Source organism: Meles meles, chromosome 1, assembly GCF_922984935.1.
Source record: "Meles meles chromosome 1, mMelMel3.1 paternal haplotype, whole genome shotgun sequence".
Classification (NCBI taxonomy): Eukaryota; Metazoa; Chordata; class Mammalia; order Carnivora; family Mustelidae; genus Meles; species Meles meles.
In genome coordinates this window covers 123723660-123744185 of record NC_060066.1, presented here as the reverse complement: position 1 = coordinate 123744185, position 20526 = coordinate 123723660, and the positions used below count along the sequence as shown (strand labels likewise).

Genomic DNA, 20526 nt, shown 5'->3' with positions numbered 1-20526 from the left:
GAATATAAAAAAGAAAATACTCTAAAAAGCAGAACTTGCTTTGAAGCCTTTTCTCTTCCCTGGGTAGTCTTGGAACGCTTAGTAATAGTTAGCTATTGTTTCCCTTATGCCCATTTTCTACACTCTACTTTTATTTTCCATATTCTTTCCATTTAAGATCCTTTACACCGTAAATGGATATTTGCTGTCTTCTAAAGGCTAAATTCATTACAAAACCTTGAAACGCAGAAAGGAGATAAAATCAGATAGAAATTTAGTAGAGTTTCACTTCAAGCTAAGTATCTGTCTTAGATGCAAATTATTATCTTGAAGCTTTCCCTTGAAGAGTCACCTCATAATTTTCATTTGTAGATGCTCAAATGATACTCTCATTTCTAGATAATCTCCCCAATCCTTGATATTATGCAAACCCTTGACCTACACCTTTAAAATCTTCCCCCATAAAGACTGACCATGTAATCCTAATTCCAAGTATTTGGTGGCTACTGTTTTCCAGGTTTGCCTCAATGCCCTCTCTTCCTCCATCTATTTCCCACACGGCCACCAGAGTGATCTTCCTAAAACTTCAGTTGGCCTGTGTCCCTCTCTTACTTAAAACTTCTCAATGCTCCCATTACTCATATGAAATCCAAACCATTCAGTGGGCCCAAAATGTTTTTCATGACCTGGCTCCTCTTTGCCCCCGATATGACACTATTCTTCAAGAAGTCCAACCAGTCACTAGGTGAAAAGTCAGTCATAGTGGGGCCTCCTGTATCGGAGGGGCACTGGCTCACCTCCACAGAAACAGATACCTCCTCCAGGTAGGGGTTACCCTTTCCTGCCCACAGAGGCTTAGAGGGCACCACCATGTAGGGGCTTATGGAATGCCTGATCCACAGGCACAAAATCCCCACATGACATAGCATCTGACCAGGGAGTCTGCTTCATAGTCAAAGAGGTGTGTAAGTGGGCCCATGACCAAGAGATCCACTGGCCATAGCATACACCACACCACCCAGAAGGAGCCATCCTCACAGAATGCTGGAATGGCCTACAGAAACCATAATGGAAGCATTACCGAGACAATATTTGGCAAAAATGAATTGCCAGCCTTTAGGATGCAGTACACATGACATGAGAGACCTCCATAGGGCTCCATGCCCTCGACAGGGAGAATACATGAGTCCAGGAACCAAGAGGTGGAAGCAGGAGCAGTCCCACTTATTAGCACTCCCAGTGACCCACTGGGAGACTCTTTGCTTCCCACTTCCACAACTCTGGGCTCTGCAGGGTTAGTTTCTGGTCCCCAAACAGGACACACTCTTGCCAGGGAATACAGCAAGGGTCCCGATGAACTACAAGTTACAACTTCCACCTTCTACCTGGACACTTGGAATTCCTTGTGTCCAGAGACTAACAGGCAAGGAAAGAAGTCACTGTCTTACATGAAAAAATGTTCATCCTCATGAGCAATCAGGGAGATTCAAATAAAAAACACATTGAGATACCACCTTACACCAGTTAGAAAGGGCCAAAATTAACAAGACAGGAAATAAGTGTTGGAGAGGATGTGGAGAAAGGGGAACCCTCTTACACTGTTGGTGGGAATGCAAGTTGGTGCAGCCACTTTGGAAAACTGTGTGGAGATTCCTTTAGAAACTAAAAATAGAGCTTCCCTATGACCCTGCAATTGCACTATTAGGTATTTACCCCAAAGATACAGATGTAGTGAAAAGAAGGGCCATCTGTCCCCAGTGTTCATAGTAGCAATGGCCACTCTCACCACACTGTGGAAAAGAACCAAGATGCCCTTCAACAGACGAATGGATAAGGAAGATGTGGTCCATATATACAATGGAGTATTATGCCTCCATCAGAAAGGATGAATACCCAACTTTTGTATCAACATGGATGGGACTGGAAGAGATTATGCTGAGTGAAATAAGTCAGAGAGAGTCAATTATCCTATGGTTTCACTTATTTGTGGAGCATAAGGAATAACACGGAGGATACGGGGAGATGGAGAGGAGAAGTGAGTTGGGGGAAATTGGAGGGGGAGACAAACCATGAGAGACTGTGGACTCTGAGAAGCAAACTGAGGGTTTTGGAGGGGCGGGGGTGGTGGTGGTGAGAGGTTGGGTGAGCCTGGTGGTGGGTATTATGGAGGGCACATATTGCATGGAGCACTGGGAGTGGTGCATAAACAATGAATTCTGGAACACTGAAAAGAAATTAAAAAAAAAGAAAAAAGAAATAATTGCCCATTTAAAAAAAAAAGTCAAGTCACCGTCTTAGTAGGTATACGCTGACCTCAATCAGCAGGAGATAGGGCTGTTTTTACATAGTGGAGACAGAGAGGCATAGGTGTGGACTCAGGTGAACCACGTGGACACTACACATGCTGCCTGCTACTCCGCCACCCATGATCGCTATGAACGGGCACGCAGAACACTGGCCTGAGAAGCTCAGACCCCTCACAAATGAAGGTTTGGGTCACACCACCCAAAGTCATGAGGACCTGCAGTGATTACAGAAGGGTATGAATGGAATTTAAAGTAAAGAGTCAAAAAGGAAAATGAGGAGTACCAGTGGTGACTAACTGAACCCATGGGGACTATAGTTTGTCCCACTGACCTCCCTCAGAAAAAGAGGCAGAGAACAGTGAGGTAAGCGCTCCCCAAGCTGATAGATGCAGATGTGTGTGGCATGAGGACAGGGCTCTGGTGGTTAGGTTAGATCACCCTTTGAGAGAACCTGCTGTGGGAGCAGAGCTGAAGGACAGACACCCTGCCCGCAACACCTTCACGCCTGTGCTGCAGCACTCCCAGCAAGTCTGTGCTTGCTCTGGGCTGCTCCAACCAAAGACTGGCCACAGCAGGGTACCAGCACGGGGCAGCCAATAGCACAGGATTCCCCCAACTGATAACATTTTCCCCAGGGAACCCCCCTATTGGCTTAGTTGAGACATTCTAAGAACTGTACTTTGGTCGAAGTTCTTCCCAAATCATTCCTTCTTGAACTCTTCTAGCAGGGGTTAAATTTGTGTCTAGTTTTAAGACCTCAGCTCATCCTTTTTGCCTCTCCCTTACCCTTCACAAGGATTTCTCCCAATACACCTTCTGCATTCTCAATCCCATTTTGGTTTCTGCCCATCAGAAGGCCAGAACTGACCAAGAGTGGTCCAAACCAAGAGGTGATAACGTGGAATTTGGAAACTGGATCAGTCATCATCCAACTGGCAAAGAGTCTGACTGGAATATGGGGCAAGAAGTATGTCTTGCACAGGGTGGGAGCCCAGTGCTGATGATTTCCTACTGGTGACCCGGGAAGTGACTGTTGGAGGGCCACACTCTGGTAATAACTTAGGAGTTTGAAAAATATACTGTAAGGGTAGGCAAGAAAGTACACTGATATAAGGAGCATTTCACCAGGAAGATACCAAAATGCTAAATTTGACTATACCACCGGTATAGTCCACTATGTAGTCTATTTTTTAAAATATAAAAGGGAAAATTGACAGAATTATAAACAAAAGTTGGCAAATCCATAATCATAGATTTTTTGACATCTTTCTGTAGTGATTGTAGTAACAGTAATTAATAATTTAAAGGCTAGTGGCTAACTGATTGCTTATTAGATACCAGGCATTTTTCTAAGCACTTTACCTATTTTAATTCATTTATTCCTCACAATAACCCTCTGGGATAGGTACTTGTGTTGCCTCTGTCGCCAATAAGGAAATTGGGGCTAGAGAGATTAAGAAAATTGTCCAGAGAGGAGTGAGGATCCAGAGAGGGGTGAGGGACAAATGAGTGAAGGGGAGTGGGAGTGGGAGGTATAGGCTTCCAGTTATGGAATGGGTAAGTCAAAGGGATGAAAGGCCCAGCGTGGGAATGTAGTCAATGGCACTGTAACAGCGTTGTGTGGAGACCAATGGGAGCTACACTTGTGGTGAGCGCAGCAGAAAACAGGGTTGTTGAGTCACTACGTTGTACACCTGAAACTAATGAAATGCTGTGTGTCAACTATGCTTCCATTAAAAAAAAGAGAGAGAGAGAGAAAAAGAAAATTGCCCAAAGTTAACTAGTTAGCAGCAGAACCAAGATTTAAACCCAGACCATTTGATTAGCTTTCTCTTCTTATACAAGTAAAAGAGGTTTATCTGGCAAAATTATGGAGCTAAGAAAAAGATCAGCAGTGGGGGGCAGGATGAATAGGCAGAGCACAGGACTTTTAGGGCAGTGAAAATCCTCTATGATATTATAATGATGGATACATGTCATTACACATTCGTCCAAACCCAGAGAATATACAACATCACCAGTGAACCCTCAGGTAAACTATGAGCTTTGGGTGATAATGATGTGTAGTTTCATGCTTGGTTAAAAAATGGTACCACTCGGAGTGAGGAGTCAAGATGGCGGAGAAGTAGCAGCCTGAGACTACATCAGGTAGCAGGAGAACAGCACGATAGCTTATCTAAACATTGCAAACACCTACAAACCCAACGGGAGAGCGAAGAGAAGAAGAACAGCAACTCTAGAAACAGAAAATCAACCACTTTCTGAAAGGTAGGACTGGCGGAGAAGTGAATCTAAAACGACGGGAAGATAGACCGCGGGGGGAGGGGCCGGCTCCCGGCAAGCGGCGGAGCAACGGAGCACAAAATCAGGACTTTTAAAAGTCTGTTCCACTGAGGGACATTGCTCCAGGGGCTAAACCGGGGTGAAGCCCACGTGGGGCCAGCGTGGCCCCAGGCCCCGCAGGGTCACAGAAGGATCGGGGGTGTCGGAGTGTCACAGAGCTCGCAGGTATTAGAACAGAGAAGCCGGCTGGAGAGACAGAGCCGAGGACTAAACTCTCAGCTCGGGGTTACCTTGAACTGGTCGCGGGCTGGGTGAGCTCGGAGCGCGGCTAGAGGCTGGGGATACGGGAGTGATTGGGTGCTGTCCTCTGGGGGCGCACTGAGGAGTGGGGCCCCAGGCTCTCGGCTCCTCCGGGCTGGAGACTGGGAGGCCACCATTTTCATTCCCGTCCTCCGGAACTCTACGGAAAGCGTTCAGGGAACAGAAGCTCCCAAAAGCGAACCCGAGCCGATTACTTAGTCCGGCCGCCGGTAAGGGCGGTGCAATCCCGCCTCGGGCAAAGACACTTGAGAGTCACTACAACAGGCCCCTCCCCCAGAAGATCAACAAAATATCCAGCCAGGACGAAGTTCATCTATCAAGGAGAAAGCAGATTCAATTCCTAAGACAGCAGAGCAATTCCAGAGGAGGAGAAAGCAAAGCACGGAACTCATGGCTTTCTCCCCATGATTCTTTAGTCTTGTGGCTACTTCAATTTTTTTTTCTTTTTTCAATTTTTTTTTCTTTTTTCTTTTTACTTCTTCTGCTAAATTTTTTTTAAACTTTTACCCTTTTCTTTTTTAACATTTTTTGACTAGTTCATCTAAATATATATATTTTTTCTTTCTTTTTTATATTTTTTATTTGTTTTATTTTTAAAATTTTTTTTTTCTTTTTTTTTCAGAAGCTGTTTTTATCCCCTTTCTCCCCCCCACAATTTGGGGTCTCTTCTGATTTGGTTACAGCGCATTTTTCCGGGGTCTTTGCCACCCTTTTAGTAGTTTATTTGCTCCTTCATATTCTCTTATCTGGACAAAATGACAAGGCGGAAAAAAATCACCACAAACAAAAGAACAAGAGACAGTACCGAAGGCTAGGGACCTAATCAACACAGACATGGGTAATATGTCAGATCAAGAGTTCAGAATGACGATTCTGAACATTCTAGCCGGGCTCGAAAAAGGCATGGAAGATATTAGAGAAACCCTCTCTGGAGATATTAAAGCCCTTTCTGGAGAAATTAAAGAACTAAAATCTAACCAAGTTGAAATCAAAAAAGCTATTAATGAGGTGCAATCAAAAATGGAGGCTCTCACTGCTAGGATCAATGAGGCAGAAGAATTAGTGATATAGAAGACCAAATGACAGAGAATAAGGAAGCCAAGCAAAAGAGGGACAAACAGCTACTGGACCATGAGGGGAGAATTCGAGAGATAAGTGACACCATAAGACGAAACAACATTAGAATAATTGGGATTCCAGAAGAAGAAGAAACAGAGAGGGGAGCAGAAGGTCTATTGGAGAGAATCATTGGAGAGAATTTCCCTAATATGGCAAAGGGAACAACCATCAAAATCCAGGAGATGCAGAGAACCCCCCTCAAAGTCAACAAGAATAGGTCCACACCCCGTCACCTAATAGTAAAATTTACAAGTCTTAGTGACAAAGAGAAAATCCTGAAGGCAGCCCGAGAAAAGAAGTCTGTAACATACAATGGTAAAAATATTAGATTGGCGGCAGACTTATCCACAGAGACCTGGCAGGCCAGAAAGAGCTGGCATGATATATTCAGAGCACTCAACGAGAAAAACATGCAGCCAAGAATACTCTATCCAGCTAGGCTATCATTGAAAATAGAAGGAGAGATAAAAAGCTTCCAGGACAAACAAAAACTGAAAGAATTTGCAAACACCAAACCAGCTCTACAGGAAATATTGAAAGGGGTCCTCTAAGCAAAGAGAGAGCCTAAAAGTAGTAGATCAGAAAGGTACAGAGACAATATACAGTAACAGTCACCTTACAGGCTAATAATGGCACTAAATTCATATCTCTCAATAGTTACCCTGAATGTTAATGGGCTAAATACCCCAATCAAAAGACACAGGGTATCAGAATGGATAAAAAAACAAAACCCATCAGTATGTTGCCTACAAGAAACTCATTTTAGACGCGAAGACACCTCCAGATTTAAAGTGAGGGGGTGGAAAACAATTTACCATGCTAATGGGCATCAGAAGAAAGCTGGGGTGGCAATCCTTATATCAGATCAATTAGATTTTAAGCCAAAGACTATAATAAGAGATGAGGAAGGACACTATATCCTACTCAAAGGGTCTGTCCAACAAGAAGATCTAACAATTTTAAATATCTATGCCCCTAACGTGGGAGCAGCCAACTATATCAACCAATTAATAACAAAATCAAAGAAACACATCAATAATAATACAATAATAGTAGGGGACTTGAACACTCCCCTCACTGAAATGGACAGATCATCCAAGCAAAAGATCAACAAGGAAATAAAGGCCTTAAATGACACACTGGACCAGATGGACATCACAGATATATTCAGAACATTTCATCCCAAAGCAACAGAATACACATTCTTCTCTAGTGCACATGGAACCTTCTCCAGAATAGATCACATCCTGGGTCACAAATCAGGTCTCATCCGGTATCAAAAGATTGGGATCATTCCCTGCATATTTTCAGACCACAATGCTCTGAAGCTAGAACTCAATCACAAGAGGAAAGCTGGAAAGAACCCAAATACATGGAGACTAAACAGCATCCTTCTAAAGAATGAATGGGTTAACCAGGAAATTAAAGAAGAATTGAAAAAATTCATGGAAACAAATGATAATGAAAACACAACAGTTCAAAATCTGTGGGACACAGCAAAGGCAGTCCTGAGAGGAAAATATATAGCAGTACAAGCCTTTCTCAAGAAACAAGAAAGGTCTCAAGTACACAACCTAACCCTACACGTAAAGGAGCTGGAGAAAGAACAAGAAAGAAACCCTAAACCCAGCAGGAGAAGAGAAATCATAAAGATCAGAGCAGAAATCAATGAAATAGAAACCAAAAAAACAATAGAAAAAATCAATGAACTAGGAGCTGGTTCTTTGAAAGAATCAATAAGATTGATAAACCCCTGGCCAGACTCATCAAAAAGAAAAGAGAAAGGACCCAAATAAATAAAATCATGAATGAAAGAGGAGAGATCACAACTAACACCAAAGAAATACAGACAATTATAAGAACATACTATGAGCAACTCTACGCCAACAAATTGGACAATCTGGAAGAAATGGATGCATTCCTAGAGACATATAAACTATCACAACTGAACCAGGAAGAAATAGAAAACCTGAACAGGCCCATAACCAGTAAGGAGATAGAAACAGTCATCAAAAATCTCCAAACAAACAAAAGCCCAGGGCCAGACGGCTTCCCAGGGGAATTCTACCAAACATTTAAAGAAGAACTAATTCCTATTCTCTTGAAACTGTTCCAAAAAATAGAAATGGAAGGAAAACTTCCAAACTCATTTTATGAGGCCAGCATCACCTTGATCCCAAAACCAGACAAGGATCCCACCAAAAAAGAGAACTACAGACCAATATCCTTGATGAACACAGATGCAAAAATTCTCGCCAAAATACTAGCCAATAGGATTCAACAGTACATTAAAAGGATTATTCACCACGATCAAGTGGGATTTATTCCAGGGCTGCAGGGTTGGTTCAACATCCGCAAATCAATCAATGTGATAGAACACATTAATAAAAGAAAGAACAAGAACCATATGATACTCTCAATAGATGCTGAAAAAGCATTTGACAAAGTACAGCATCCCTTCCTGATCAAAACTCTTCAAAGTGTGGGGATAGAGGGCACATACCTCAATATTATCAAAGCCATCTATGAAAAACCCACCGCAAATATCATTCTCAATGGAGAAAAACTGAAAGCTTTTCCGTTAAGGTCAGGAACACGGCAGGGATGTCCATTATCACCACTGCTATTCAACATAGTACTAGAAGTCCTAGCCTCAGCAATCAGACAACAAAAAGAAATTAAAGGCATCCAAATTGGTAAAGAAGAAGTCAAACTATCACTCTTCGCAGATGATATGATACTATATGTGGAAAACCCAAAAGACTCCACTCCAAAACTGCTAGAACTTGTACAGGAATTCAGTAAAGTGTCAGGATATAAAATCAATGCACAGAAATCAGTTGCATTTCTGTACACCAACAACAAGACTGAAGAAAGAGAAATTAAGGAGTCAATCCCATTTACAATTGTACCCAAAACTATAAGATACCTAGGAATAAACCTAACCAAAGAGACTAAGAATCTATACACAGAAAATTATAAAGTACTCATGAAAGAAATTGAGGAAGACACAAAAAAATGGAAAAATGTTCCATGCTTCTGGATTGGAAGAATAAATATTGTGAAAATGTCTATGCTACCTAAAGCAATCTACACATTTAATGCAATCCCTATCAAAATACCATCCATTTTTTTCAAAGAAATGGAACAAATAATCCTAAAATTTATATGGAACCAGAAAAGACCTCGAATAGCCAAAGGAATATTGAAGAACAAAGCCAAAGTTGGTGGCATCACAATTCCGGACTTCAAGCTCTATTACAAAGCTGTCATCATCAAGACAGCATGGTACTGGCACAAAAACAGACACATAGATCAGTGGAGCAGAATAGAGAGCCCAGAAATCGACCCTCAACTCTATGGTCAACTAATCTTCGACAAAGCAGGAAAGAATGTCCAATGGAAAAAAGACAGCCTCTTCAATAAATGGTGCTGGGAAAATTGGACAGCCACATGCAGAAAAATGAAATTGGACCACTTCCTTACACCACACACGAAAATAGACTCCAAATGGATGAAGGACCTCAATGTGAGAAAGGAATCCATCAAAATCCTTGAGGAGAATGCAGGCAGCAACCTCTTCGACCTCAGCCGTAGCAACATCTTCCTAGGAACAACGGCAAAGGCAAGGGAAGCAAGGGCAAAAATGAACTATTGGGATTTCATCAAGATCAAAAGCTTTTGCACAGCAAAGGAAACAGTTCACAAAACCAAAAGACAACTGACAGAATGGGAGAAGATATTTGCAAACGACATATCAGATAAAGGGCTAGTATCCAAAATCTATAAGGAACTTAGCAAACTCAACACCCAAAGAACAAACAATCCAATCAAGAAATGGGCAGAGGACATGAACAGACATTTCTGCAAAGAAGACATCCAGATGGCCAACACACACATGAAAAAGTGCTCCACGTCACTCGGCATCAGGGAAATACAAATCAAAACCACAATGAGATATCACCTCACACCAGTCAGAATGGCTAAAATTAACAAGTCAGGAAATGACAGATGCTGGCGAGGATGCGGAGAAAGGGGAACCCTCCTCCACTGTTGGTGGGAATGCAAGCTGGTGCAACCACTCTGGAAGACAGCATGGAGGTTCCTCAAAATGTTGAAAATAGAACTACCCTATGACCCAGCAATTGCACTACTGGGTATTTACCCTAAAGATACAAACATAGTGATCCGAAGGGGCACGTGTACCCGAATGTTTATAGCAGCAATGTCTACAATAGCCAGACTATGGAAAGAACCTAGATGTCCATCAACAGATGAATGGATAAAGAAGATGTGGTATATATACACAATGGAATACTATGCAGCCATCAAAAGAAATGAAATCATGCGATTTGCGACGACGTGGATGGAACTAGAGCGTATCATGCTTAGTGAAATAAGTCAATCGGAGAAAGACAACTATCATATGATCTCCCTGATATGAGGACATGGAGAAGCAACATGGGGGGGTAGGGGGATAGGAGAAGAGTAAATGAAACAAGATGGGATTGGGAGGGAGACAAACCATAAATGACTCTTAATCTCACAAAACAAAATGGGGGTTGCTGGGGGGAGGTGGGATTGGGAGAGGGGGAGCGGGCTATGGATATTGGGGAGGGGAGGCGAACCATAAGAGACTATGTACTCTGAAAAACAACCTGAGGGTTTTGAAGGGTCAGGGGTGGGAGGTTGGGGGAACAGGTGGTGGGTAATGGGGAGGGCACGTTTTGCATGGAGCACTGGGTGTTGTGCAAAAAGAATGAATACTGTTACACTGAAAAAATAAATAAAATGAAAAAAAAAAAATGGTACCACTCGGCTGAGTGATGTGTCGACAGTGGGGGAGGCTGTGCACGTGATATGCAAGGGCATACGGTGGTGTATGGGAAATCTCGGTACCTTCTTCTCAGTTAAAATTGCTCTTAAAAAAAATGTTTATTTTATTTTATCCAGCATTTCTTGATATCTTGCAGTAGGAGGATTTTTGGTCATCTTCTCCTATACATACTGGAAATATAAGCACTAACAACTTTACAATTAAATTTTGTCTCTTTTTTCTGTATTATCTCAAAGGAGGCACTGCCTTAGTTAGGCTATTTCAAATCACAGTCCTAAATCTTTTTGCATTATTGTGCTTAGATGCCTAAGATATGACCCTCATCTTTGAGATGCTTGGTCTTAGTGGAGGGTACAGTCAATAACTAAACATAACACCTTCTGAAAATTATAATAGTAGTGACATGTGAGACTAAGGACCTACACATAGTAGGGTGTGATCAACTCTTCCATAGAGTGTGGCCCAGAAAGACTCATCTTAGAGGAGGTGGTATTTATAAAAACAAAATGAAAATGAAAACAAAAACCTCTTTTTCCCCTAATCATACTAATATACAGTTATTTTTAAAACTGGAAATACAAAAATTGTGAAGAAAAAGTAAAAAGGCAACTCCTACATAAATAACCATTACTAACCTTTTATTTATTTTTTTTTTCCCTCATTTTATTTTTTTATTACTAACCTTTTATTGAAGAAGACATCAGTCAAAAAGAGTGCTGGGATTAATTAATATCTATCACAAGCACAGAGAGTGATATTATAAATATGTGTATGTATGTATAAAATACATTTTATGCTTATGTATAAAATACATACATATGACAGTGATAAATATATGCCATCCTGTTGTATGTTTGTATAGACATGATTCTATACAATTTATAATTTGTTCATATATAAATTTTGGAAAATTAAATATATTTCTTATTCCTGATTTTGAGTTCGTATTGTCTTAATCTTGACAGAGGCTTGTCTATTTTATTCATATTTTTTAAAGGTTTTATTTATTTATTTCACAGAGAGAGAGAGAGAGATTGTGAGATCACAAGTAGGCAGGTGGAGGGGGTGGAGAAGCTGCCCCCCGCCCTGCCCTGCCGAGCACAGAGTCTGATGCGGGGCTGGATCCCAGGACTCTGAGATCTTGACCTGAGCTGAAGGCAGAGGCCCAACCCACTGAGCCACCCAGGCGCCCCTATTTTATTCATATTTTCAAAGGACCAACTGAAAAAGCATGTCTTTGGAAATTTAAAGCACACATTTAAATAATTCAGGGTCAAAGATGAAATCACATTGGAAATTACAAAATACTTGAAACTAAACAGAAATACAAACTTGTGGAATGCAGTTAAAGGGAGGTAGGTGGGGGAATAGGGCAACTGGGTGATGGGAATTAAGGAGGGCACACATGATGTGAAAAGCACTGGACATTACATGCAAATAATGAATCACTGAACACTACCCCCAAAACTAATGATGTACTCTATGTTGGCTAATTGAATTTAAAGGCAAAAATGTGATCAAAGGGATATTGTAGCTCAAGATTAAGGAATCAGCATTCAACTAAAAAAATTAGAAAAAGAGCAAATGAGTACGAAAAAAGGGATACTGTAGCTCAAAATTAAAGAATCAGCATTCAACTAAAAAAATTAGAAAAAGAGCAAATGAGTACACCCAAACTAAATAGAAGGAAATATACAGAAATTAATGAGAAAAAATTAAAACAGTAAAAAGTGCCAAAAGTTGGTTCTTTCAAAGGATAAATAAAGTAGACAAATCTTTGGCAAGACTTAAGTGTGGGGGGTGGAGCTCGATATCAGAAATTAAATAGAGCATATAACCACACATAGAGTCAGAACGTTCTAAAAAAATCATAATTGAGTATTAACGAACCTTGGAGACAAGTTTTCTAAAAATTGTAACTTACTAAATCTGACTCAATAAGAAATAGTAAATAAACTAAAGGGACCTAGAGCTACTAAAGACATTGAACGGGTAGCTTAAAATATAACTGTGAAACAGTTGTTGGCTATTAGAGTTTAATCACCTTCCCTCTTGGGATACGGAATGTCATAGTATCCTCTTATGTTTCAGAGGGGCTGGAGAGGTTCCAAGTATCTCCACCCTGCTAAAGGGGCTGAGCTTCAGAGGCACAATTAAAATGACTCAGAGAAGTTGAAACTGCTCAGCGACCGGCCAACCGTTTAGATGAATTTACGCAGTTAGGACATTAAGAAGGTCTTAAACAATGGAATGTTGCCTCTCCTCAACAGGAAGTTGGAGGGAACATACGATTGGGTTTTGGTTTTCAAAAGTTCTGAAAGACTAGACAAAACTAGTTAGTGTAACAAAGCAGCTTCTAAGGGATGCAAAATGTGGGACTATTACAGAACGTGGGGCCCATTTAAGTCTGAGAGCTTAAAAAATATATATTGATTAAATTTTGCAAAAAGGCAGGTGAAGGACCTGGGATGCATTCCTACCAAAAGTGCTATGGAACAGCGTTTTAAATTGTTACAGTGGGCCACAGTGTTCGCCGCACTAATTTCATTCGGAAACATACCTGTAGGCTTTCAGGTTGACGCGCATCGGCTCCGGGAGTAACTGGCCCGGTGCCCCACTCCCGAGCTTCGGAACCCATTCGCGGGCTGGAACCCGCAGTTCCGCCTTCTGCCGCCCGCGCCCAGAATCTCCGCAGCCCTCCCGGCCGCACAGCAACCCACCTCCTCGGCGTCCTGGCCCAGGGGGATGCCCAGGCTCTTGAGCCCCTCCTGAAGCTCGCGGATGTCCACCACGCCGTCCTTGTTGTGGTCCAACCTCTGGAAGAGGGTCTCGTAGCGCGTCCGCGGCTCCGCGTCTTGGCAGGCCGCCGCGGGCAGCACGAAGCCCCGCAACCAGCGTAGCATGGTCCGGGAGGCGAGGGGCGGCCCAGCCCAGGGGGGTCACGGGGACGAGGACTGCCGGGAGCGACGAGGTCCCGCGCGACGGCCGCCGCCTGGCTTCGAGGGGCGCGCGGCGTACGGGGAGCAAGAGCAGAGGAAGACCCCGGCCCAGACCAGCTCGGCGCGCAGGGAGTGGCCGCTCCCGCTGCTACTCGGGGAGGAGCTCGGTTGGCGCTGGCCTCCCGGAGAGGCGGGGAGGGGCGGGCCCGGAGCTGCCTGGCGCGGGCAGGAAGTGAGAGGCCGGCGGGTGGGTCTCGGGAGGGGCATAGGGACCCGGGGAACGAGTTCCGCTCTTTCCCCGTCGAGCAGTCAGAGGTGCTGGTTCGAGGAGCAAGCCCCCCGGAGGCCTTGGGTTTGCGCCTCCGCTGATTAAGTGCTGGGGGAGGGGGGAGAGAACAGTTCGAAGCTTCGGTTACTCCACTTCAAGCCCCCATACCTAACAGCTTGGAGTCTGCAAACTGCCCACAGGTAGTCAGCCTTCTCTGCATCGACATTTGGGAATCGTCGGGCGGCACAGACCTCGGCCTTTTTCGAGAGGCTCCACAGATACTACCCATCTCTGGGCCTGTTTTCTGTTGACAAAAATGAGGAAGTTGAGTGCTTGCTCTCCTGGGATGGGAATTCTTCTTTAAGAAGCTGAAAGCAATTTAAAGAACAAAAGCAACACCTGAAACCAATACAATATTAAATGTCAATTACACCTCAATAAAACTGGGGGTATCAGAAAGAGAAATTCAAGGTTCGTCGGCAGAAAAGAACAAGGTTCGTCCAGGTGGGTGGTGGTAAAAAGAGGGACTACTTGGCTCTACAACTTAGTTTGATCTGCCCGCTGATAAATCATAGGATTTGCCAACAGCATTTGTGAGCAAAACCTCAGGCCCCTGACTCTCGGGATGGGTGCAATTCCAAATTTAGGGCTTACTTCATAACATGGAATAAGACCAGGACCCTTGGAAGTCGAAAATGCCTTACGCTCTGTAAACTAGGAAACGTGGCAGAGCCTCTCTGAGTAGCCTCTTATCAATAAAATGAAAGCACGAATATGTGCCTCATGACAATGTTGTAGATTGTATGCAAAAGGTCTTAATACTCAAAAGTGCCAAATGGAATATCATAAACTATAATAATCTTCCGTTCACTCATAGCTGCTAAATAGCAACTGTCGATGCATTCCTGTATCTACAGAAATACAACTGGGTACTTGTAAGTACATACTCTGAATCACTAAACAAACACTAGTTCTTCCAACAAAACCCAGGAACTTGAACCCTGAGTCACTTCCCCCTTATCGTTTTATATATTTAAGATATGTGTGAATCTAGAGTTGCAAACTGAGGACTCTCTGTTTAGTTAAATCACTGTGTGATCAATTTATTTCTTTATATTACTTCCAATTTCTGGTCTTAAGAATAATCCTCTTCCTTGCAAAAGCCTTCCAGTGTCATCAAATTGTTGTATCTGTCCTTAATAACCTCTTTTAACCTCCACTGTGCATATTCTGTACTAGGAAATGCTGCTTGAAATAGTCATCCCAGACTTGAATGGTTTTTTAACATTTTTTTTTTGCAGTAATTGGAGGAATTGGCCGTCAAAATTTTGACTGAGAAAATTTATGTTCACACAAAAACTTGTACAAGAAGGATTATAGCAGTTTTATTCATGATCACCAAAACCCAAGAACAGAAAAACATCTTTAAATGGCTGAATGGATAAGCAACCTGTGTTGCATTCATACAATGGAACACTACTTAGTGATAAAAGGGAATAAACTACTATACAATACAGTACACGACATTCTGGAAAAGGCAAAACTATAGGGACAGAAAACAGACCAGGGGTTGCCAGGGGCTACAGCGTGGGAGGTACTGACTATGTAAGAGCATAGGGAGCTTTGGGGGATGATGGAACTGTTTAGGTTTTGATTATGGTGGTGGTTATACAACTATGACTTTGTTAAAAATGCACACCACTGTACACTAAAAAGGTTAAACTTTACTCTGTGGAAATTATACCTCAATAAATCTTACTTTACTTAGTACCTAACTTAAACAGGAGTAAAATAGAATAAGAATTCTTAGTTCAAAATACCAGTGTGAAAATCAAAACCAGTTCATGACGTGTTGTTGTTACACAAAACTATGGCTGCAGACCAGCAGCATCAGTATCACTTGGGAGCTTTTTAGGAAATAGTCTCAGGACCACCCCAGAGCTGCACTTATGCAAGAGCCCCAGGTGATCCTTTCCTATATTAAAGTTTGAGACACTCTGCTAGTAAAAGTAATACCACTCAAAGTGTGGTTTGCACTCTAGTGCCAGACTGCGAGCTGTTACCTGTTCACAACAAGCTAAATCACAGATTTAGAAGCATTTAGAAACTTTATAGCAGTTTTTTTTTTAAAATATTTTATTTATTTGACAGAGAGAAATCACAACTAGGCAGAGAGGCAGGCAGAGAGAGAGGAGGAAGCAGGCTCCCTGTGGAGCAGAGAGCCCAATGCGGGGCTTGATCCCAGGACCCTGGGATCATGACCTGAGCTGAGGGCAGAGGCTTTAACCCACTGAGCCACCCAGGTGCCCCCCTTTATAGCAGTTTTGATGGAGTACTTTTGTTTGTCTAATCTGATAATAGCTCATGGATTGTCTTTTTAATTTCACTTTTCTAATAAATCATTTTTACTGAATTTTACAACAGTATCTGTTCACAACGGATTAAGAAGACACTGTTACCGTACAGAAAAAAGTAAAGTCAACAATAGAAACTTCCTGCATGAGAGAATAAAATTTTACATAGACATTTAAACATCTGCAAGAGAGAGGGCATCCCTACTCATTTCTATGTTAATAGTTCCCAAAGACCAGTGGTTGCTATAGAGGTCAAGAGGAGAAACTTTGAACTCACTCAGATTTCCTTACCCTTATTCATTTCTGTGGTCAGGACAGAAGTTGGGGGTTCAGCCCAAGTCAGCTTGCAACTATTTTTCCCACTTCTAGCTGTTTAAGTACTACCATCTTCCATGGAGACAACCTTCAAACTTTATCAATTTCATCGATAATGGGTCTTCAACGACCTTTTCAGCACCTACTTTGAATACCTTGTCGTTAGAAGGAATCCACTTAAATGATCATTCTAGATGTTCATAATTTTAGCTAGTAAACAAGTTTACCTTTTTTTTCCCCCCAAATCTACTGGACCATGTAGTTATTGTGTGGTGTTAATAAGACCAAAGTCTCAGCTTCTCTTCAAGGACCAACTCTTTATCAAAATCCTGGTCACTGCTGTCTCAAATTTAAGCAATTACAAAGGAAGCTGTGTAGGAGAATTTGACTCAATATAAAGCCATCACCATTACTAGAAAGGTAGTTTTATCATACAATGAATTTTAAACTTAAATATTCTAGTAATCTTTAGAAAGACAAGAATCATTTTAAGTTTTAATTCTATCACGTTAAGCTAAGTGAATATTCTCCCCAGATTTTCTAAGTCATTTAGGAGACAGAAGATAACAAAGTGCTACCTATATTCAAATCTTTAATGTCTTTTACGTTAAAGTTTGTCTGCGTGTATCTCTGTAACATCTTCAAACTCACATCACTTGTTTCTTCGTAGTAATTGGCTGTACCTGTATCTTTATAAGTTTCAAAGAGCTTAAGAGCAATTCGATTTGCAGAAAGTTCATCTTTTCACTACATTTTTAGACTGTTACTTCCTGAAGGAAAAGCAGCCACTATTAGGGAATATGGCCACCATGTAATATTGCTAACAACTCAGTAGAGGGTGCTGTAACCTAAAGATGAAGGGTGGTCAGTGCCAAATAGAAGCTGGGAGGGGAGTGCAGGCAGGAGGGGATCAAAAGAAAGAAAAAAGTGGGTCTTTATTCTTTAGTCATAAATATAGATCCCTAAACTACATTAACAAAAGATACAACCTAAAATATTTAAAACCGGGGTTTAACAGCATACTTTTTTCCACTTAAAAAATATTCTGTCCGGGGCGCCTGGGTGGCTCAGCGGGTTAAAGCCTCTGCCTTCAGCTCAGGTCATGATCCCAGAGTCCTGGGATCGAGCCCCGCATCGGGCTCTCTGCTTGGCTGGGAGCCTGCTTCCTCCTCTCTCTCTCTCTGCCTGCCTTTCTGCCTACTTGCCTACTTGTAATCTCTATCTGTCAAATAAATAAATCTTTAAAAAAAAAAAATATTCTGTCCATGTTCATTCACGGTTGCACTCTAACAAAAACTAAAGTAAATCAACAGAAGAAATGTAATATATTTATCTTTGAAAGTTATTCTATATATTGAAGAAACAATGCATTACATCAGCACACTTCTCTCAATAACAAAATCAAAGTTTCTTCCAAATCAGGAACTTTATAATCCCTGTGAATGACTGTTCAGTGACTCAGTCTCTATGTAAGCCCTGAAGTAAATAATGTAATTTTGTGCTCCAGAAAAGGCCTTGAGATGGCTAAAGTTCTTTTTGTAACCCTTGAAACCTTCTGTTGTTAAACTGTGCCACTTTTTTTTTTTTTTTTTTGGAAGAGGACACAGCCAGTGCCTTTTTTTTTTTTTTAAAGATTTTATTTATTTATTTGACAGAGAGAGATCACAAGTAGGCAGAGAGGCAGGCAGAGAGAGTGAGAGGGAAGCAGGCTCCCTTCAGAGCAGAGAGCCGGATATGGGACTCGATCCCAGGACCCTGAGATCATGACCCGAGCCGAAGGCAGCGGCTTAAACCACCGAGCCACCCAGGCGCCCCTTTTTAAAGTTGTTACAGTACCTATTCTTGATACTGTTGCCGATTTTAATTAACCCTCCCTTTAAAGGTCTACACAGCTTCAAATATCTTCTAGATGTTGACTCTGCATAATGCACTATATTACATGTGTGCATGCAGTGGATCTGTAGTCATTTAAAACCTAAGTTTTAAATTTTGTTTTCAAAAAACGTTTAAAGAAACTTTAGTGGGATATCAGAATTAGCGTTTGAAGAGCCCCATGGTAAAAATCCAATTCGAGTTAACTTATGCAGAAAGAGGAGGACTGCGTTTGGAACTCAGGTGAAGCAAGAGCCATGAACTGGAATAGACTTAAGGTTCTCTCTCATGTCTCTGCTCCCATCTGTGTTCCTGCTTCATCTTCTTCTCCCACAGCACAGTTTTCTAACATGGTAGAAAGCTCTCAGTTTTATGTCATACGACCTCAGGCGCTAGAGAGAGCCTTTCTCAACACTCTTTCTAGTATTAAGTTCTCCAAATCTTCATGAGGGCCTCATCGTGAGGTTAGGTGCTCACCACTGGAACGATCCATGGGCCAAGGATTCTGTCAGTGTGCTGCAGTTCCCAGTGAGTCCAGATAAAAGGAAAGGGGAGAACGGTACCTTTCTGGAAGAGGATGTAGACGTACAGATAGACCTTTTTTTATTAAACTTAACTTGGGTTTCAGTATATCAGATTATTTGTCAAATGTCCAAAACTCAGTTCCACTTGAAAACAAGTCAGATAAAAATAAAGCATCCAGGAAATTTTTATTAAAGTCAATGGCAAGATGAGATTGAATTAACAAAAACTAAATTCATAAGCAACATACAGGAGCATAAATCTTATATAAAATAATGAAAATTAACAGGCAGTTAAACAGAAGTTTAGATTAAGATAACTAGACAGGGGGTGCCTGGGTGGCTCAGTGGGTTAAAGCCTCTGCCTTTGGCTCTGGTCATGATCCCAGGGTCCTGGCATTGAGCCCCAGCTTCCTCCTCCTCTCTCTCTCTGCCTGCCTCTCTGCCTACTTGTGATCTCTGTCTGTCAAATAAATAAAAATAGGAAAAAAAAGATAAGTAGACAGCAGATAACCTATTCCAAAATGACAATGCAGGACCATAATGCAGAATTTTCCAAGGAAGTGGTGGTGGTGGAGAGTCAGTTTTGTGACCTTGAAACCTTCACCTATACTGAGGGTCAAAGGAGTTGGATTAGAAGAGGGTATCTGGAGAGAACTGCTGCTGCACTGACCCCGCCTTTCTATCCACCCCCACCTTCCACCTAGGGGTAGGGGTCTGCACCCCTCACCTCCAGCTTAGAGCAAGGAGCTTCAGTGAGACTACTTGGAAATTTGACCCAAGTCTCACGCATTTTGAGGCCTGGTGGGCTTTGCTGGACACAGTGGACTAGGTACCTTATTATGGTTACACCAAGTTTGCTAACTGTTCTCACCAATAAAGTGAAAGAGGAGCTGCTGCCTTAGGCCAGCTACATGTTCTGTTGAAACAAAGGATGCATGAATGTTTTTCCTGTACCAGATGTGGGCTGTGCAAAGCACCACCACAGGAAACGACCATGTTGTCTTGGGTCCTGACTGAAAGGGCTGAAAGGCTTTCTGAATTCAGAGATCAGCTTCAGCAGGAACGAAAGGTGGAGGCACCATCAGTTGTGTAGAGATGGAAGAAGGAAACATATGGGACCAGCCAGGCAGAGTGCATAACACCCAACCAGAAACTACAGAAGAGAGTTTCCTAGTGACTGGGTGAGGTGGGGAGTCTCTCCATTAGAGAAAGATGTCAGGGCTGAGAACTCTGTGCAGCCCTTATCAGTATGCGGTCGGCTTTATACTCTGTGGTGACTCTGATGGGGCTCAGAGGCTAGAGAAAGAAGAGTCCTGGAAGGGGAAAAGGGAGAAGAAACCAAATAGGCCCAGTGCGGTCATCACAGCCCTCTCATCCCAGCACGCCTGAGAGGGAGAAGTTACTTACCT

General features: G+C 42.2%; 1 protein-coding gene across 1 annotated transcript in view; it reads right to left on the bottom strand.

Moving 5' to 3' along the window:
* Positions 1 to 13921, bottom strand: part of SLC25A24 (solute carrier family 25 member 24) — a 58299-nt gene extending 44378 nt beyond the window's left edge. Inside the window, exon 1 of the mRNA XM_046018196.1 lies at positions 13566 to 13921. Within this exon, the coding sequence (XP_045874152.1) occupies positions 13566 to 13748 (183 nt within the window). The 5' untranslated portion in view covers positions 13749 to 13921. The remainder of the gene's footprint in view (positions 1 to 13565) is intronic.
* Positions 13922 to 20526: the final 6605 nt, after the last annotated feature.